This window comes from Lagenorhynchus albirostris, chromosome 3 (assembly GCF_949774975.1).
Source record: "Lagenorhynchus albirostris chromosome 3, mLagAlb1.1, whole genome shotgun sequence".
NCBI classification, from domain to species: domain Eukaryota; kingdom Metazoa; phylum Chordata; class Mammalia; order Artiodactyla; family Delphinidae; genus Lagenorhynchus; species Lagenorhynchus albirostris.
This window is the reverse complement of record NC_083097.1, coordinates 33,948,914-33,971,468: the sequence shown is the minus strand read 5'-3', so window position 1 is coordinate 33,971,468 and position 22,555 is coordinate 33,948,914. Positions and strand designations below refer to the sequence as shown.

Here is a 22,555-nt window from a genome sequence, read left to right as displayed (position 1 = left end):
CATGGATATACACATAAAACAGTGGCTATGGAGAAGGACAGTATAATGAAATGAAATTTGGGGCATAATACCAATCACCTAATCCTAAATTAATTTGACATAACAAAAGACAATTAAAGAAAAAAGAACCTCCAAACAAATATTTCTGTTTACGGATAGAGGAGAGAGAATACAAATAATTTTGTTTAATTTTACTCCTTACATAATTTTAAGTCATAACATTTTGGAGTTGAAAGGGGTATGAAATGTCACAGATGAAGTCTGTGCAGCAGGTGACATTTCTCAGACAACTGAGGCCCAGAGAATTGACATGCTTTTCCTGAGTCTATGACAAAGTTATGACTTGAATCTCACTGGGTAACTTCCAGTTGAAAATTTACACAATCTTTGTTCAATTATTTGCATTAGCTAGGCTTTCTAAATAATAACGTGGTAGGGGTGCACCCACAATTGACCATCAAGAAAGAAAGATTTACTTTTTGATACTTGATCTCTTTTAGGTAGAGAGCACATGCCTCAGGCACACAGTTTACATGATTGAGGTCATCTTAATCTGTTTACCATTTTGAACATCTGAGGAAGAGGTACTGGAAAAAAATAAAATGAAAATTATCATTTTGTCTGTGGGAACATGCAATGGAGAGTTAACAATTGTTGTAATGCTGTGGTTAGAATGAAGCTGATGGTAAACATTTAATGCTTGATCCCTCAAGCTTTCATTACCTTTAATAATCTTTTTTTTTTAATCCTTTCTCCTCTTCCATTTAGGATTCCAGTTTTATTAGGATCCATAAAGTGATAAAAGTCTTAAATTTCACAATGAAAACTAAAGATCTGCAGCTTTCTGATGTCTTTTTGAAAGCACTTAACCATCTGCCTCTAGAATACAACTCTGCTTTATACAGCCGGATATTTGATGACTTCGGGACTCACTATTTCACCTCTGGCTCCCTGGGAGGCGTGTATGATCTCCTGTATCAGTTTAGCAAGGCAGAACTAAAGAACTCAGGTTCGCTTTCTTCAACCTTCATTTTTAACTGATAAGATAGTGTGCAATACATTTTTCTCTTTCTCTATCCTTTTAGTTCTTCTTTATTGACTTTATTTCGACCCTGCTTTATTTCCAAAATGATATGAAGAAAAACCAAAAAGTACATACTCAAGGAAATAAAATAGAAATAGAAAATTCAGACAAAAAGAAGAAGGAAAAATAAATAGGCTTCACCTCTTTGGGCATCAGATTTGACCCAGAATTTCCTGACATTAAGAATATCATAAGCTGCTTAGTAGTGGTAAACTAAAGAGAGATGCATGCCATCACCTCAAGGAAAACAAAATTTTTCTTGGAACTAAACTCTAAAAGATAATTTACTTATAGCAATTTTATAGGAGATAATAATTTTATAAAACTATAATTACAGCAAATCCACTGGCAGTCTTTTTTCTTTCTTTCTTTCTTTTCTTTTTTTTTTTCTTGGCCAAGCAGCTTTTGGAATCTTAGTTCCCTGACTAGGGATTGAACCCAGGCCCTCAATAGTGAAAGCGCAAAGTCCTAGGGAGAGGCCACAACAATGAGAGGCCCGCGTACCGCAAAAAAAAAAATTAAAAAAATAAAAAATAAATCTTGCTTTCTTATTATCCTAGATTGCCAATATTAATTACTATTACTTAAGTACCTTTGTATAAATTTTTCAGGCTCCTGTGTGAAATTTTTCAGGCTCCTGTGTGAAATGACACAGCATCCTTGTGATGCTTCTATCTTGAGAACATGGTTAGGAAATTGTATAATAACCAGAACCCAACTGACAGATTCCCCTAAATAAATCAGAATTCTTGATCATTTTTTTTTTTTGCAGTACGCAGGCCTCTCACTGTTGTGGCCTCTCGCGTTGCGGAGCACAGGCTCCGGACGTGCAGGCTCAGCGGCCATGGCTCACAGGCCCAGCCGCTCTGCGGCATGTGGGATCTTCCCGGACCAGGGCACGAACCCGTGTCCCCTGCATCGGCAGGCGGACTCTCAACCACTGTGCCACCAGGGAAGCCCTGATCATTTAACTTTTATACAAAAGAAATTAAGAATTTATTTTAAAAAACACCAAGCCAACTCTGAGGTCAATAGAGTTTCAATCCTTCTGTTCTTATATCTCATTATGACAAATGGTAATGTTTAATGGGGCTTCCCTGAGTCCTTCTAAACTTTAATTGATCAGATGTCCATCATGATCTGCTTTTTAAGAAAGGAGATGGGATAAATGTCTTTGAGAAAGATTTTCAGTAAGAAGGTCTTCAAAATTTTTTGCCTGACAGAGTTACTGAAATCCAAGACTTATGCTGTGATGGGCTTTCCACACTGCCTGCCTCTTATGTTTCCTTACAGTTATCCTTTCCACTGGAGCAATGTTTGCTTGATGAATTTAATCAACATTTATGATGAGTAAAAATCGTTTGGGGAAGTCTCTGGCCCTTGACTTGGCTTCATCTCACCCTTGGGATAAAATTATTCTGGTCACTGCTGCTGTAGCCAAGAATAATTTCTCACTTGATAAGCTATACTCATCATGCATTCACAGCAAAGCCTCTAAAGGCTTAGAGTTCAGGTCAGTTAAAGAACTATGTGAATCTTTAATCAACCATCCAGCATTTTAATAGTTGAAGCCCCATAACAAAAATGAAGAGTGATAAGCTATACTTCCTGAAATATTCTCACCTTCCATCTTTTTCTTTTTAAATAAAAATAGAGACTTCAGACACAGAGCCACACATAATAAGAGAAAGAAAGGGAGTTTGAGATATGATATAAAACTGGAAATATATAACCATACACACCTATGTGTACACACACACACACTATATATATATACATAGTATTTATAGTATGTGTATATATATTTAATATATTAAGATATATATCCTTATGTTCAGTATTTTTATATGTAATATATATTCTTATAGTCATTAAATATGTGCATTTCCATGTATATATATACTTCTCTGAGTCACAATAATAATATTGGAGCTCAATTTTAATTGTGGTTAAGATGAAGCTCACTCAGACAGAAACAAATCTCAATAAAATGGAATTCTCCGGTGGGTGTGCTTACCTGTTTTTGCCCACTCTTCAGATGAATACATATTCTGGCCTCCTCCCTTTTCCCTCTTTTAGTCCTTCTCCCCTTACTTCTCAATAATGTAGAGTTAGAGTTTAGGCTTAGTTTTTATTTGCTCTATTCAATAAGAATTATTTGCTTTATTCAATAAGAATTATATCCCTTGTCATTATTTTTTTTAATGACTTGAATACTTCATAGTACTTTCTCTAGTGCAAGAAGAATAAAACAAAATTAAATTGCTTTTTATTTGCATCCCTTGATTTATTCCTCTACTGCACAGTGTCCCATAGTCAATTTAAAACCTTGCATAAAAGTTGGAATTGCTTCAGCGTGCAAGGTAAAAAGAATTTCAGGAATACAGAGACAACATTAAACAATTAAAATATCATGTTATACAAGATGGTAATTTTAAAGTCCTTTGACTGGGAAGTCATTTTCTGCTCTGAATTAGAGGAGAAAAACTATACACCCCACTATTTATCAGTATGACTTTTTTTTTTTTTTTTTGGTACGCGGGCCTCTCACCATTGTGGCCTCTCCCGCTGCAGAGCACAGGCTCCGGACACGCAGGATAAGCGGCCATGGCTCACGGGCCCAGCCGCTCCGTGGCATGTGGGATCTTCCCGAACCAGGGCACGAACCCGTGTCCCCTGCATCAGCAGGCGGACTCTCAACCACTGCGCCACCAGGGAAGCCCCTATCAGTATGACATTTTTGATTGACACTGTTGACCTTTGCCCAGTCAGAGTAGCTGAGGACATTTCTGAAATACTCATCTCTGTGTCACATCAGAGGGACACTCAGGCTTGAGAGGGCAAGTGCTTTAGCATCAAGAAACTCCTGTGTCAGTGTGGATATGGGTCAGGCACAAGCTATAGGACATCTTGTGAAGAAGAAAAGGCCGGCACAGAAATTCACTGATAAAGCCTTGATATTTTGATCACTGCATGACCAACACGATGACTCATAAGAGAGATTAATCATTCAAATCTTTAAGCATTCTCCTATAACCCTCAGCAAATGTAATTAACTTTACAGTTAATTATGTTATAATTAGTGAATTGGTCACATACAATTTAATTTTCACTTATAAATCATAGAAACCTAATGAAAGGATAAGAGTTGTGCACCACAGACGTATTAACTTCCTCACGTGCCCTAAACATTTGCCTGACCCACTTATAAGAACAATACTACCAGAAGAAAAATGAGTTGTGTTTATTCAGTCTGACCAAAACAGCCATCAAACCAAGAATTCTTTACTCCAACCTGTAATACATCTCTTTGAATGGGTCAAACTATTGAAAGAACGGTGAAGTAGGAAGCCCCATCCCCATCTACTCAGCCTCATTCCTCATTGATCTGCGCCCTCAGGTTTAAATTTCAGCATCATACTCACATGACACATCCAGCTCTGAAAACATTCTTCCCTGCCTCTTGTAACCTGCAACCCTAAGAATCAGTATCTGATAAACTACTTTGCTTTAAGTTGCTTAAGAGCTCACGTAACAGCTCTATCTCTCATGAGCTTGTATTTTTCAAGGCAATTTTTAACTAAACATCAAAAAAACTGGATTCTAGTTTAGGTGTTTTGAGTACCAGGTCAGGTGACTTGGGGAAAAAAAAAAAAGGAAACATTTATTCTTCTCAATTACCCCAGATAAGCAGTACAACTTAGCCTCCAAACAGCCAGACCTGTTTCTCTGTGCTCTGTCCCACTCAATCCCTGACATCCCCATCGGTTTTGAAGTCATTAAGAATAATGGCTAGCATTGGGGTGGAAAAGACTGATTCAGATACCAAAATCTTTAACAAATGATGCTTTGAAGTTTGTTAAAAGATAAGAACAATGAAGACCAAAGGAATTAGAATTGGATGTCCTGAGCTTCAGAGCAACAAGACTTTTAGAAGAGTTATAAAACTGTGGAGTGTCATCCTATGAAAGCAGCACTGGGAAACTAGGAAGATATCAAGCCCAGCTCCAACTCCTAAAGAGGCTGGGAATGAGGCAGCATCAACCTCCCTTGGAGACAACGGTGGAAATATATCAAGTATAGGCTTGAATTAAGATGAGGAGAAAGAGTGAACAGTCATCGAGGACATAAAAGAAGAGTTCATGAGTCAGGAAGTCAGAATTTCTGATAGTAAAATGAAAGGGTTTTGGAGGTAGAAGTGGAGTGAGCAGCTAAGTCAGGGAGAGGAAGCATAGCCAAGTATGAGAATGAGCGTTCCGGGAAGGAGAGGTGACCAATGAGATCTACATTTTAGGTGGTGAACAGGGGAAGAAGTGATATGGACTCAGTTCTCACAGAATCAGCTGTGGTCCCAAAAGAAGGCCTGTCAGCGGGGCACCAAACAGAGCATGTGTTTATCTCTTGACTTGTGGGGCTATACAAGGTCAGTGGCCAGCAGGACAGGAAAGCTTAGAGATTTATTGTGTGTAGGCAACATGGAGACGCCAACATGATCCCCATGGGGGAGACGGCAGGGACTCATATATACCTCTTCTCTTCAGCACGTCCCAGGGCCTGTGAAGGACTGCCTCTGTAGTAAAAGCCATTAATCATTTGAGCTCACGGGAACTGGAGGAGTTGTGTGCTGATATGGAGTACCTGTAGCTCCCCCAAGTGCCCAGAGCCTCATGTTCCTCTTCCCTGAATTCTCCATGGTACATTCTCAGGGTTTTTTGCTTGTATTCCATTTCCTAGGTCTAACGAAGGCAGAAGCCCAAAACTGCATCCAGGTTGAAACAAAGGAACGCTTCCTTTTTTTTACGAAAACAGAAGTGGAAGACCGGTGCACCACTAACAAGCTGTCAGAGAAATATGGAGGTAACAATGCTTTCTCTTAGCAGCTTACCCAGTGCGTCCTGACTGGCCATAATTTAAGTACCATATTGCACATGATTGTGACTACACTATTTTTCACTTTTCATTAGTTTCATTTGTTTGCCTCAGAGCCCTATGTGTGGTGGGGGAAGGGAGCAAATCAAATATTAGTACTACTTAAAAGGGGACATGGTTAAGATTTTCTTTATCTCCTATTTAGTTTGTTTAACTGAATGCACATTTATTGATTCTTCCTATCGGCCAAACTCAGTATTAAGCATTGTAAAGTACAGATGGGCATGAACTAGGTCTTCCAGTCAAGGAACTTACAAAGTAAGGATACATATAGACAACCATTAAAAATACAGAAGATGCAGTACATATATACAATGGAATACTACTCAGCCATAAAAAAGAATGAAATAATGCCATTTGCATCAATGTGGATGGACCTAGACATTATTATACTAAGTGAAGTAAGTCAAAGACAAATACCATATGACATCACTTCTATGTGGAATCTAAAATATGATACAAGTGAACTTATTATAAAACAGAAACAGACTCATAGACATTATAGAAAACAAATTTATGGTTATCAAATGAGAAGAGGGGTAGAGATAAATTAGGAGTTTTGGATTAGAAGATACAAACTACTATATATAAAATAGATAAGCAAGGTCTTATTCTATAGCACAGGGAACTATACTCAGTATCTTGTAATAAACCATAAAGGAAAAGAATATGAAAAAGAATTATATATGTGTGTGTGTATATATATCCATATTTATGAAAAATTGAATCACTCTGCTGTACTCCAGAGACTAACAAAACATTGTAAATCAACTATACTTCAATTAAAAAAAAAAGACAAATAAGTTGTAAGAGAAGTACATTAAAAAAAGCTCAGGCAACAAAGCCAGAAACCTGAGTGCTCTCTTTGATTTCTCCCTCCCTCTTTCTAGCCTCTACATCCAATAAGTAGTCATTCCTCCTCCTTAATATTTCTCCCAGTTCTCCCCAGCTCTTCATTTCCATAGACATGCCTTCCATTCATCATTTCCAATCTGGATTACCACAGAGGCCTCCCAACTCATTCCCTTGCCTCTGGTCTTGCTTTCTTCCAATCTATTCTACACATTTTCTGTTAAAGGAATATTCTCCAAGGCAAATCTTACCATGAAACACCCATGCCTTAAACTTGTCATGGTTTCACACAGCCTTGAAGATAGGTTCCTGCCTCTCTCCCTGCCTAGCTAAACTTTATGCAGTCTCTTAAATAAGTCATGCTCTCTTCTGTGCCTTGCCATTATAAATAGCTCCTTCCTCTGTGTAAAATTTTCTTATTTCCTTACTCTTCCTGACTGATTGCTACTTCTGCTCAGAACAAAGGAAATCAGAACCACAAAAACTCCCAAAATATGAAATTTATATGGTCATGGGAGGACAGCCAAGGAACAGATAATAATATCATATTTACTATAATAATAAATAGGTAGTTTTAAATATCAGAGCCTATCAATGGTCTACATGTGGATGCCCATGTTGAGCATAAGCAAAATGAGAGCTGACATGACAACTACACATTTGTATTATACCCCCCAAAAAAGAACAGTATGCAAACAATCAACCTAGTAATATAAACCAAACAATGTACAGATTCTATACCAGTTTGTCTTGCGATAGAATAATTTAATAAGAATGTGAATTCAGTAAATCAAAAGCTCAGAGATGAAAACATTAAATATAAGAATTAATTGAAAAGGAAGATTTCAAAGCTAAGATACAAAGACAGCAAATATTGAAAAGTATTGCCATTATAGTTATAAATAGACACTGCAACTTCAAAATATAATTGTCTGAAGATAAAATTAATAAAGAAAAATCTAAAGTAATTCATAATGAATACAGAGAAAAAATCCAGATGTTAACCATTATTAAAGAATATCTAATGGAAATGGAATGACAAATGTAATTCTATAGATGGGAATTAGTGTTCCTGAAATAGAGAGCCCAAGAAATGAAACAGAAAAACTATTTTTAAAAATATATATAAATAAATATACATATATATATATATATATAGCCCCTGAAATAAAGGAAGAAATTTGTCTTCATTATTTGTATCAGAAATATTGTTCAAATATACAATTTCAAGACAAATTCTAGTTAATTAACTAAATACAAAGATTTTTAAAATGAATTCAAGTATCCTAGCTGAAAGAACAAGTTCCCTACAGAATAACAACAAAATCTGGCTGGCGTCAGACTTCTTGACAAAATGCAAAGCTACAAGATGGTAGAGGAATGTCCACAAATTTCTAAAAGAGAAAAGAAAATGTGTTCATATGTAGAGGTAACAGAAAGATGTCTCAAAACATGAGAGAATTCTGGTAATATTCATTCTTGAATACTTACTGAAAAAAAACTACTCGACTATAAAATCCATCCAACATAGAGATGAGAAAATGTCAAATATGAATTCTAGTTTTCAGCTTGTAGGGACACTGCAAAATCAGAGACTATTGCAATAGTCTCCAAACTGGTTAATCAACTATCAATCCTGCCCAGCTGACACACTGCTAATATTCCTGAATTGTATCAACTCCCCAACCCAAGTTTTTAGTGCCTGGCTTATAGCAGATTCTCAACTAATGCTTATTAATCACACTGACAATTTGCCTAAAAACAGAGACACATTTATGTTGTTTTCTAAAAGCAAAGCACACTTAAGAACATAGATTTGGATGGACTGGTTCAAGATGGCAGAGTAGAAGGATGTGTGCTCACTCCCTCTTGCGAGAGCACAGGAATCAAAACTAACTGAAAAATCATTGACAGGAAGACACTGGAACTCACCAAAAAAGATACCCCACATCCAAACTCAAAGGAGAAGCCACAATGAAACAGTAAGAGGGGCGCAATCACAATACAATCAAATCCCATAACTGCTAGGTGGGTGACTCACAAACTGGAGAACAATTATACCACAGAAGTCCACCCACTAGAGTGAAGGTTCTGAGCCCCATGTCAGGCTTCCCAACCTGGGGGTCTGGCAACAGGAGGAGGAATTTCCAGAGAATCAGACTTTGAAGGCTAGTGGGATTTGATTGCAGCACTTCAACAGGACTAGGAGAAACAGAGACTCCACTCTTGGAAGACACACACAAAGTAGTGTGCACATCAGGACCCAGGGGGAAGGAGAAGTGACCCCACAGGAGACTGAACCAGACCTACTTGCTAGTCTTGGAGGGTCTCCCGCAGAGGTGGGGGGCAGCTATGGCTCACCATGGGGACAAGAACACAGGCGGTGGAAGTTCTGGGAAGCACTCCTTGGTGGGAGTCCTCCCAGATTAGCCCCACCAAAGAGCCTCTAGGCTCCAGTGCTTGGTTGCCTCAGGCCAAGCAACCAACAGGGAGGGAACTCAGCTCCACCCATCAGCAGACAAGCGGATTAAAGTTTTACTGAGCTATGCCCACCAGATCAACACCCAGCTCTACCCACCACCAGTCCCTCCCATCAGGAAGCTTGCACAAGCCTCTTAGATAGCCTCATTCAACAGAAGACAGACAGCAGAAGCAAGAAGAACAACAATCCTGCAGCCTGTGGAACAAAAACTACATGGACACAAAGATAGACAAAAGGAAAGGGCAGGGGCTTCCCTGGTGGCACAGTGATTAAGAATCCACCTGCCATGATATACTTAAAGTGATGAAAGGAAAAAACCTACAACCAAGTTTACTCTACCCGGCAAGGATCTCATTCAGATTCGATGGAGAAATCAAAAGCTTTACAGACAAGCAAAAGCTAAGAGAATTCAGCAACACCAAACCAGCTCTACAACAAATGCTAAAGGAATTTCTCTAAGTGGGAAACACAGAGAAGAAAAGGACCTACAAAAACAAACCCCCCAAAAATAAGAAAATGGTAATAGGAGCATATATATCAATAATTACCTTAAACGTGAATGGATTAAATGCTCCAACCAAAAGACACAGGCTTGCTAAATGGATACAAAAACAAGACCCATATATATGCTGTCTACAGGAGACCCACTTCAGACCTAGGGACACATACAGACTGAAAGTGAGGGGATGGAAAAAGATATTCCATGCAAACAGAAATCAGAAGAAAGCTGGAGTAGCAATACTCATATCAGACAAAATAGACTTTATAATAAAGAATGTTACAAGAAGTAAGGAAGGACACTATGTAATGATCAAGGGATCAATCTAAGAAGACGATATAACAATTATAAATAAATATGCACCCAACATAGGAGCACCTCAATACATAAGGTAACTGCTAACAGCTATAAAAGAGGAAACCAACAGTAACACAATAATAGTGGAGAACTTTAACACCTCACTTACACCAATGGACAGATCATCCAAACAGAAAATTAATAAGGAAACACAAGCTTTAAATGACACAATAGACCAGGTAGATTTAATTGATATTTATAGGACATTCCACCCCAAAACAGCAGATTACATTTTCTTTTCAAGTGCACATGGAACATTCTCCAGGATAGATCACATCTTGGGTCACAAATCAAGCCTCAGTAAATTTAAGAAAATTGAAATCATATCAAGCATCTTTTCTGACCACAACACTATGAGATTAGACATCAATTACAGAGAGAAAAGCATAAAAAACACAAACACACGGAGACTAAACAGTATGCTACTAAATAACCAAGAGATCACTGAAGAAATCAAAGAGGAAATAAAAAAATACCTAGAGACAAATGTCAATGAAAACAGGATGATCCAAAACCTATGGGATGCAGCAAAAGCAGTTCTAAGATGGAAGTTTATAGCTATACAGGTCTACCTCAAGAAACAAGAAAAATCTCAAATAAACAACCTAACGTTACACCAAAAGGAACCAGAGAAAGAAAAACAAACAAAACCCAAAGTTAGCAGAAGGAAAGAAATCATATAGATCAGAGCAGAAATAAATGAAATAGAAACAAAGAAAACAATACCAAAGATCAATAAAACTAAAAGCTGGTTCTTTGAAAGGATAAACTAAATTGATAAACCTTTAGCCAGACTCATCAAGAAAAAGAGGGAGAGTACTCAAATCAATAAAATTAGAAATGAAAAAGGAGAAGTTACAATGGACATGGCAGAAATACAAAGCATCCTAAGAGACTACTACAAGCAACTCTATGACAATAAAGAGGACAGCCTGGAAGAAATGGACAAACTCTTAGAAAAGTATAACTTTCCAAGACTGAACCAGGAAGAAATAGAAAATATGAACAGACTAATCACAAAGAATGAAATTGAAACTGTGATTAAAAACCTTGCAACAAAAAAAGTCCAGGACCAGATGGCTTCACAGGTGAATTCTATCAAATATTTAGAGAAGAGCTAACACCCATCCTTCTCAAACGCTTCCAAACAATTGCAGAGGAAGGAACACTCCCAAACTCACTCTACGAGGCCACCATCACCCTGATACCAAAACCAGACAAAGATACTACAAAAAAAGAAAATTACAGACCACTGATGAATATAGATGCAAAAATCCTCAGCAAAATACTAGCAAACAGAATCTAACAATACATTAAAAGGATCATAGACCATGATCAAATGGAATTTATCCCAGGGATGCATGGATTCTTCAATATATGCAAATCAATCAATGTGATACACCATGTTAACAAATTGAAGGATAAAAACCATATGATCATCTCAGTAGATGCAGAAAAAAACTTTTGACAAAATTCAACACCCATTTATGATAGAAACTCTCCAGAAGCTGGGCATAGAGGGAAACTACCTCAACATAATAAAGGCCATATATGACAAACACACAGCAAACATCATTCTCAAGGGTGAAAAACTGAAAGCATTTCCTCTAAGATCAGGAACAAGACAAGGATGTCCACTCTTGCCACTATTATTCAACATAGGTTTGGAAGTCCTAGCCATGGCAATCAGAGAAAAAAAAGAAATAAAAGTAATACAAATTGGAAAAGAAGTAAAACTGTCACTGTTTGCAGATGACATCATACTATACATACATAGATAATCCAAATGATGCCACTAGAAAACTACTAGAGCTAATCAATGAATTTGTTAAAGTTGCAGGACACAAAATTAATGCACAGAAATCTCTTGCATTCCTATACATTAACAATGAAAGATCAGAAAGAGAAATTAAGGAAACAATCCCATTCACCATTGCAACAAAAATAATAAAAAACCTAGGAATAAACCCACTTAAGGAGACAAAAGGCCTGTACTCAGACAACTATAAGACACTGATGAAAGAAATCAAAGACGAGACATGTCCTTAGATTGGAAGAATCAATATTGTAAAAATGACTATACTACCCAAAGCAATCTACAGATTCAATGCAATCCCTATCAAATTACCAATGGCATTTTTTACAGAACTAGAACAAAAAAATCTTAAAATTTGTATGAAAACACAAAAAACCCCAAATAGCCACAGCAATCTTGAGGGGGAAAAATGGAGCTGGAGGGATCAGACTCCCTGACTTCAGACTATACTACAAAACTACAGTAATCAAGACAGTATGGTACTGGCACAAAAACAGAAATATAGATCAATGGAACAGGATAGAAAGCCCAGAGATAAACCCCCACACCTTTGGTCAACTAACCTGTGACAAAGGAGGCAAGGATATACAATGGAGAAAAGACAGCCTCTTCGATAATTGGTGCTGGGAAAACTGGACAGCTACATGTAAAAGAATGAAATTAGAACACTCCCTAACAACATACACAAAAGTAAACTCAAAATGGATTAGAGACCTAAATGTAAGATCGGAAAGTATAAAACTCTTAGAGGAAATCATAGGAAGAACACTCTTTGACATAAATCACAGCAAGATCTTTTGTGACCCACCTCCTAGAGTAATGGAAATAAAAACAAAAATAAACAAATGGAACCTAATGAAACTTAAAAGCTTTGGCAAAGCAAAGGAAACTACAAACAAGATGAAAAGACAACCCTCATAATAGGAGAAAATATTTGCAAACGAATCAACAGACAAAGGATTAATCTCCAAAATATATAAACAGCTCATGCAGCTCAATATTAAAAAAAAAAACAATTAAAAAATGGGTAGAAGACCTAAATAGACATTTCTCCAAAGAAGACATACAGTTGGCCAAGAGGCACATGAAAAGATGCTCAACATCACTAATTAGTAGAGAAATGCAAATCAAAACTACAAAAAGGTATCACCTCACACCGGTTAGAATGGGCATCGTCAGCAAATGTACAAACAAATGCTGGAGAGGGTGTGGAGAAAAGGGAACACTTTTGCACTGTTGGTGGGAATGTAAATGGATACAGCCACTATGGAGAACAGTATGGAGGTTCCTTAAAAAGCTGAAAATAGGATTACCATATGACCCAGCAATCCCACTACTGGGAATATACCCAGAGAAAACCCTAATTCAAAAATACACGTGCACCCCAGTGTTCACTGCAGCACTGGTTACAATAGCCAGGTCACGGAAGCAACCTAAATGCCCATCGACAGACGAATGGATAAAGAAGATGTGGTACATATATACAATGGAATATTACTCAGCCATAAAAAGGAACAAAATTGGGGCTTTTGCAGAGATGTGAATGGACCTAGAGACTGTCATAGAGAGTGAAGTAAGTCAGAAAGAGAAAAACAAATATCGTATATTAACGCATATATGTGGAATCTAGACAAATGGTACAGGCGAACCAGTTTGTAAGGCAGAAATAGAGACACAGATGTAGAGAACATACATATGGACACCAAGGGGGGAAAGCGCTGGGTGGGGGGGATGAATTGGGAGATTAGGATTGACATATATACACTAATATGTATAAAATAGGTAACTAATAAAAACCTGCTGTATAAAAGAAATAAAAATTTTTAAAAGAGCTGTGATTTGTCTATTTCTAACCCTGAGCTACTTTGATTAAATCATTTGACTCCAAACTTTTATAATCTGTAATGGTACCATTAAATTTTTTTGAGGATATATCCCTAATATATGTATACTTACTAACAAATGTTTATGAATATATTATTTCTAAAAATACATATGGACAAAAATATATACAAGTGTGCAAACAGAAAATATCAAGAGATAATCTATATGAAATAAACAGATTTTTTCCTTGTCTTGCTCATATCATAATGATAATACTTCATAAAATTCCTTAAAATTTTTGATATGTTTTGAGAGTGGCTTGCTGTCAAACTCATGTTGTGATTGATGAGAAGCTTGTGGAAGAAATAGAAGTGTCTGCTCTTCTTTCTATTAGTTGTTTTCCTTATGTTTGCACTGTTGGTATCATCTTCAGTCTGCATTTTCTTTCTGGAATCCTTTTAAGCAATTTATTCACTTGTAAGCGTTCTGTTCAAAGTAGCTAATAGAATAGTAAATAGACTTAACTAGTTCTTTCTTCAGGGTCCCATTCTTAGCATATATAGCTCTTACCAGTGTCAATCCATTTATGACATATATCAATCTGCATATCAGAGTCACTGTCAATAGGTATATGATATATTGGCAAATAATAATTTCTCCCTTATTTTATTTGAAAATTAAATGCAAAAAAACTTTAAAAATTTCTTCTTATACCCCTCTTAAGCAGCTCACTTTGAAAAGGACCATACTTTTTTCATAGAGAGAGTATTTCACCCATTGTTCTAATCATCCTAGACTCTGTTACTGTAGAATTTCTAAACAGTTGGGGGCATAGCTGATCCTTACTGACACTCCAGAACAGACACCAGATTAATGCCATTAACTATTACCCATATCACTAGCCTCTTTCCCATTTGATTTTATTTCTCACTATAATTTCTTATTACTCAGTTCCTACCCATATTAAAGACACCATTAGTTAAGAGGAATAGTTTTGAAAATTTATATGAAAGATCTGTGCTGTATAGAGTAAACGCCAGTACCTCTAAAGCAACATTGTGCCAACTTTTAACTTGAGATTTAATTTTTTTTTTTTTGGTTAGTTGTACTTTTACTCCTGTCTTTAAGCTTAAACGTATTCTATCAACATTTTTCTGTAATTGTAGTCAGTTATGGCATGGCAGTCAACTGATTGGGTACCAGAAACCATGTGGTTTACGTTATTCCGGGGTCCCAAGACATATGCCCATATAAGTCAAAAGTGGGAGGCTTGGCATCAAAAAGCAGGAGACAGAGTCCTCAGGCCTTGGGCTACATCTGCATCCCAGCCCCCCTCCGCCCCCTTAGTATCCATGTGTTCCAGGCCAAATTACTTCTGGCTTCAATGTCCATGTTTGTAACACCTACTGCTCCGGGTTGTTAAGAGAATTACATAAATAATGAGTGCAGAGTGCCTGGCATACATGTGTTGCTTAATAAATGGTAGCTGTTGGCACTATTATTATCATTTCTATTATTAAACTCCCTATAGGGACAAGAGACGTGTTCTCTTACTTTTCACTTAGTTTACTTAATTGAGCTACATGACTCTGCCATCTGCTTCTTTCTCCTGTGCAAATAGGCTTTACTTTCAAGTTTGAATTTGCAATAAAATTAAACGAGTAATTTTCTTGAAATACCTTGCAGGTTCATTTATTCAGGGATCAGAGAAATCCATATCCCTGGTTCAAGGCGGGAGGAGTGAGTATGCAGCAGCTTTGGCGTGGGAGAAAGGGAGTTCTGGTCCAGAAGAGAAGACATTTTCTGAGTGGTTAGAATCAGTGAAGGAAAATCCTACTGTGATTGACTTTAAGGTAAGATTGAAAAGCATTATGGGTAAGAGCTAAGGCAGTTCTCTGGCAGCCCAAACTGTACATCACACAATTCCTTTTCCATTTTCTTCTCAGATGATAAAAGAAATGTCTTTCTTCAGTGTGTATGCACAACATACCTTTTTAAAAAACATTAAATTAAACATCTCTTGTTTATGCTGTTCAAACAAGCATTCTGTAGTACAGCATTTAGAATTCCCAGCACACATTAAATACCAGAAGAGGGAGTTTAGTGCATGAAAATGCCTAAACTTACCTGGAGTAGTGTTCTACTCCCCATGTATGGGGAGTAGAATGCCTAAACTTACCTGGAGTAGTGTTCTACTCCCCATGTATGGAATAAATTTGATTTCTGTACTTTTCTTGCAATTCTTTATTTGATGAGCCCTGCTAAATCTTCATTTATAGCTCTGTGGGGTAAATGGGATTTTAGACCCATTTGATTTTCTGTTTCTATCACCATTGATTAAATTTACCAGTCTTATATTTGTTGTAATTACATTAAAGGGTGATTTTTATTAGGTATGAAATACTTTGTCCACAAATCAGTCATATGCCACTTTGAGCCAGTTTTGCCTAAAACATAAGCACATTTTAAAAAGCTCCTTAAGGAGCTATTCTGCTCACTTCATTTAAATGAAAATAAAGGAGTTCAATCATCATGAAGGCAGAATGATTTACATGTAGCATGAAGATACTTGGAGCTCTACAGGTTACGGTAGGAAAATGAGGTCCAGCTGCCCATCTGGGCACTTGTGAGTCATACACTTCACTAGAGAGTCATTCCTCTGAGGTTTTAAAATGTTAATTAAAATGAGCCCTGGAAGACCGAAACAGACATTTCTCCAAAGAAGATACACAGATTGCCAACAAACACATGAAAGGATGCTCAATATCTCTAATCATTAGAGAAATGCAAATCAAAACTACAATGAGGTATCACCTCACACCAGTTAGAATGGGCATCATCAGAAAATCTACAAACAACTAATGCTGGGGAGGGTGTGGAGAAAAGGGAACCCTCTTGCACTGTTGGTGGGAATGTAATTGATACAGAAACTATGGAGGCTCCTTAAAAAACTAAAAATAGAACTACCATACGACCCAGCAATCCCACTACTGGGCATATACCCCGAGAAAACCATAATTCAAAGAGTCATGTACCACAATGTTCATTGCAGCTCTATTTACAATAGCCAGACGTGGAAGCAACCTAAGGGTCCGTCAACAGATGAATGGATAAAGAAGATGTGACACACATATACAATGGACTATTACTCAGCCATAAAAAGAAACGAAACTGAGTTTGTAGTGAGGTGGATGGACCTAGGGTCTGTCGTACAGAGTGAAGTAACTCAGAAAGAGAAAAACAAATACCATATGCTAACACATATATATGGAGTTTAAAAAAAAAAATGGTTCTGAAGAACCTAGGGGCAGGACAGGAATAAAGACACAGACGAAGAGAATGGACTTGAGGACATGGGGAGGGAGAAGGGTAAGCTGGGACGAAGTGAGAGTGGCATGGACATATGTACACTACCAAACATAAAATAGATAGCTAGTGGGAAGCAGCCACATAGCACAGGGAGATCAGCTCGGTGCTTTATGACCACCTAGAGGGGTGGGATAGGGGATATGGGGATGTATGTATACATATAGCTGATTCACTTTGTTATAAAGCAGAAACTAACACACCATCGTAAAGCAATTATACTCCAATAAAGATGTTAAAAAAAAATGAACCCCGATTTTGTGTTAGCTCCATATTTGTTACTGTAATTCTTTTATTGATCCTACCAGCAAGTTCATTTCTCTATTTTGTCTCTCCACATTTTCTCATCTGGTTCCATCAAAAGCCAGTAGTAGTGTCCCTGGAAAAACAGAGAACACTGAAAGCCTCTCTTCGCCCTTTCCAGATTTTTCTCCTTGAGTCAAACCTGATGAGCCTTCAGCAAAGCATTCCTGAGCTGCCTAACTCTTGGTCACTTTTCTCAGTACTTTGATGCATGCATTTGATGCTTAATAAACAAGTCGATGTAAATGCAAGTAAGCAACACCTCATGTGAGGCTTCCTCCATAGTAGAATTCTGAGGAAAGTAAGCTCCAGATACTTTATACCTGCCATGTTTTAGGGACAACAGAAGCCAGCTAGCCTTGCAGATAGCTGCTCTACCCACTGTAGAAGGGAAAGAAGCTCCCCCACCCTCATGGGAAGGGCTTTTCTCCACTAGTCCAGTCGACAGATATACCATATTCTACAACAATCCCTTTGAAGTGCGGGATTTTCCATACCTTGCCTCTCATTCTATGGGAATTGGGCAATGATGGCAACATATGCCAAAGAGATGTGACTCTGACTGGACCTCCTCTCTCCCATCTGCTCTTAGCTTGCTCCCATTATAGACCTGGTAAGAAATATCCCCTGTGCGGTGACAAGACGGAACAACCTCATGAGAGCTTATCGAGAATATGCAGCCAAGTTTGACCCCTGCCAATGCGCTCGATGCCCTAATAACGGCCACCCCACGCTCTCAGGGACTGAATGTTTGTGCGTGTGCCAGAGCGGCACCTATGGTGAGAACTGTGAGAGGCGCTCTCCGGATTACAAATCTAGTAAGTGTCAGCAACTTGCTATAAGGTAGGAAGCTTTCCCCTCCCAAAGGTATTGTAGGTTGGTCAATGAAAACAACAAAACAAAACTCTGCATAAGAGAACTGCATAAGCAATTTCCACCTTACGCAAACGCACAAGGAAAACAGGCCTGGAGAAAGTTAGACTCAAAGGTCAAACAGTCCTGGTGTGAATCTCAGCTGTAACCTACCAGCTATGTGACCTTGGGAAAGTCACCTAACCTCTCTATGCCTCAGTCTGTTCATCCATAAAATGGGGATAATGCCACTATATACCCCCAAATTATATATGTGTATATATACATAAAATATACAGCACAATGCCTATAACATAAAATAGATAAAATAATAAAACACACTATAAAGTAAAATATGTGATGCTCTTGTTAACCTCTTGTGCATTATAATGTAGAATGAGGGTGGCTTGTAATAAGGGATAAATTAAGACACAACCAAAGTTTTCATACAGGACCAAGCAATGTTCATACCTCGAACCCTCCTTAGAAAGAGGATATGTCATGGGAGTAAGAATATAGTCTATTACCTTTAAAAATGTAATTTTATATATATTCTATTTGGAAGAAGTTCACATGTATACTTATATTTATGTATATATGTATGTGTGAGATATGTTGCTGATAGTTGAAAATGATTCATAGTTGTTGCCATTTTATTCAGGCTGTGGGAACAGGAAAGGGAAATCAGGCGATACGTCAGGCCCTTTGCACAGATAATTTCTTTTAATCCTCACAATAACCCTATGATATTCCACAAAGGCTCCCACAGCTAAACTGTGAGGAAGCCAAGTTGACCTGGCTTCAAAGCCCCAATTCTCCCAGAGGCACCATGATCAGTGGATGGGTCTTCCTGTGTTCCAGATGCTGTAGACGGGAACTGGGGCTGCTGGTCTTCCTGGAGCACGTGTGATGCTACTTACAAGAGATCGAGAACCCGAGAATGCAACAACCCTGCCCCCCAGCAAGGAGGGAAAAGCTGTGAGGGGGAGAGGCGGCAAGTGGAGCACTGCACATTTTCCATAATGCAGAACGAGTAAGGATGGATACGGGGAGAGAGCAGGGCATCTCCCCCAACACCGCTACTAAACTAGACAGTTAAGATATTTATTTTCTTACTGCTAGGTAAAGAAATGATTAGAATTTTACCTATTCCAACGCAACATATCAGTGAGGTGTTAGATCGGCTGCTACTCCTTTTTCTCTCTGTTTTCTCTCTTTTTTAAATGTATTATATACATATATATACACACATATATAATGTGTATATACGCATGCATATATGTGTATACACAAACATGTAAATGTGTATATACATATATATATACACACACATATTTATTGTATTATACACACGTTTATTTTTCCCTTTTAGTGGACAACCATGCATCAGTGATGATGAGGAAGTGAAAGAAATAGACCTCCCTGAATTAGAATCAGATTCAGGGTGTCCTCAACCAGTCCCTCCAGAAAATGCATTTATCCGGGTAAGCATCCTGACCTTTACTTTAGGTTTGGAATCCAAAAAAATAGAACTTAGGAAACATGCACTTTCTTTTATTTAGAGTTATTTTTTTCTTGGTTTAATACCTGTTGACTTAAAAAGTAAAAAAGGAATATTTAGAAAGTCTCCATCACTTTTCCCTGTGAATTCCCTGGAGGTGTCCTCATACCTGGTTGCTAGACCAAACTAACACACACACTTTTGTGTGCCTTGGCACTACTAACTCGTGTGGTGGTACATTTATGTGAGTGGAGAATGGTTTGGATGACTTCTGTAGGAATCTGCAACTAAGATCTGACTGTTTATTTCTGAATCTGAGCAAAGTAACCCCCTATCTAAGGCACGTTATCAGAGAAACAAACTAGTCTTGACTAACATAGGAGGTGTTGAGTCTGTAATGGCTTCTTAGCTTAAAAACATATAGAACTCTTAAGCAGTCAGTACAGTTTTAATACCTTTTAATTTTTCATTAAACCACTATATGTTTCTATGATTAAGAACAACTAAATACTTTTTGTTAGACAGTTCTGTGGCTTTAGATATAAACTTTCAGGAGATAGATAATATTTAAAATTGATCACAGGAGGCATGTGCCCTAATCAATTTTACCTTTTTAAAAAGAAGTTTACCTTTCTTAAACCCAGTAAGGCCTTTAATCTGTTTCCAACTGTATCATATTTATGATCAAAAATCAATACCCTCGATTCTCCAGGGCCAGCAAATAAATATCCATGCATAGTCTGGGCTAATGTATCTTCCCTGTTCATTCATCTTCTGTTCATGTATAAGGTACCAGGCCTAAAGTTGTGAGGGGGAGGAAATATTTTGGAGGGGGAGTAATGTCGATTAGTCTTTACTCTAGAACCAGAGATTCTCACACTCCAGATGCACTAGAGGCTAATCTTGAGCAGGGCCCAGAAACTTCCATAACTAACAAGATCCCTGGTAATACCGATGCTGCTAGTTCAGAAGTCACACTTTGGAAACGAATCCTTTAGAATAGGAGTTAACAAATTATGGCCCACAGACCAAATCTGACCTGCCCTCTGTATTCATTTCTTTTCTTTTTTTAATGAAATTTATTGGAACACAACCACATTCCTTTGTTTACATAATGACCATAGCTGTTTTGTGCAACTGTGACACAAGGTGACAGACACTGCCTGACCTGCAATTGATGATCAAGGCCCTTTATAGAAAAAGTTTTCCAGTCCCTGCCCTACAACAGTATCCTCAGAATTACATTTTATCAGATCCAGATACCTAAATAATTTGTAATCTGTTTGTGCCAACTGCTTAAATAAAGTATTAAAATGACTGACATTCTAATTTTAAAAACACACAAAGGGTTTAAACAGTGATTCATTCTTCTAATGACTCTTTACAAAATTAGATTATATGTTTCCATTTCCATGAATAAGTTCACTCCTTGTTTCAATTTGTTCTTTATTAAAGGCCTAATTCCTACCTGATGATAGTTTTTGCACAAAAGTAATACAATTTTAACTTTTCCTAATGAGTACCTTCTAGATTCCTAGTAGCAAAATGCTCCTTATATGGAGTCAAACAGAGGCAGGTATGCCTAATTTCAGGCTAGAGCAATCATGTCATTGCACGTGAAGATATCTTTTCAGTGACCAAGACACAAGTCCTACCCCCATTGGCAAGTGACAGTGACTAAGGGTTCTTGTTTAGTCGGTCTAGCAGATATGTCGGACAAAGCTTGATGGTTGCAACATACACTTATACGTTATAGCTTCATAAAAGAAATGGAAGCAGAAGTTTATGACAATAATTTATTTCAGGATGAATGTGCAGGAAAAATGTGCAGCCTTTGAATAAAACATCTAGATCATTAATACTACTCATCATGCCATTTCCCTTGGAAACACAGCCATACCCATAATAACCAAAGATGGAATGCTCTTTTTTGTATTCAGGAAATTAATCATCTTCTAGGAGAAAAGTTGAATCACATGGCCAAGTAATAACAAACGTTGACGATTGAGCTTTCACCTCCCTCAAAATTCCCAACTTTGATTCTCAGAGAATAATTTCCTAGTCAATTCTCTGTACTTATCTCCCACTAGGTAAGGAAAGAGTTACATTACTGTTACATTACTGTCTTCCTAAGAAGGAGAGTGCTTTGCATTTTTTCAGCAAAGAGTTATTAAGCCCCGTGTAAAGGTTTGTGAGGGGAGACCTGGTAATAGAAGTGCCACTCAAGTGTAGGGGTGGGGATGATAAATGTGATAAACATAAACTAGAGCTTTGTACAAGTTTCCCCCCAAAACTGAAAGGATGGTACACCTGATGAAGCTGGGGAAATGAAAGAGATTCTCCACAGAGGAAGTTCTATTTGAGTTGGGTCTTGAGAGAACGGAAGAGAGAAGATGTTGAGGACAGAGGGAACAGCCAGGTAAGGACAGGGAGGCATGAAAGAGAGTATTATGTGCAAAGAATAGCAGATGGCTTTGTTTTGCTAGATGATAGGTTCTATTGGAAGAAATGGCAAGAGGTGAGGATGGGAAAGTGGGTTAAATCTCATATTCCAAGCTAAGAATATAAAACCCATCTTATCTTTAAAATCTTTTAGTGAACCCCAAATGCCAGGAGTTGTACTTTAATTACACATTAACTGGGAAAGTATATGATGATAAATAGGTTATTAGGAACACTTTCAAATGATT

At 37.6% G+C, this 22,555-nt stretch overlaps 1 protein-coding gene across 1 annotated transcript in view; it reads left to right on the top strand.

Annotated features, from left to right (window-relative positions):
* Positions 1–22,555, top strand: part of C6 (complement C6) — an 84,654-nt gene that overhangs the window by 29,298 nt on the left and 32,801 nt on the right. Inside the window, exons 7-12 of the mRNA XM_060146040.1 lie at positions 769–1,009; positions 5,819–5,941; positions 15,530–15,696; positions 18,105–18,330; positions 19,226–19,397; positions 19,737–19,848. Coding sequence (XP_060002023.1) covers positions 769–1,009; positions 5,819–5,941; positions 15,530–15,696; positions 18,105–18,330; positions 19,226–19,397; positions 19,737–19,848 — 1,041 coding nt within the window. The remainder of the gene's footprint in view (positions 1–768; positions 1,010–5,818; positions 5,942–15,529; positions 15,697–18,104; positions 18,331–19,225; positions 19,398–19,736; positions 19,849–22,555) is intronic.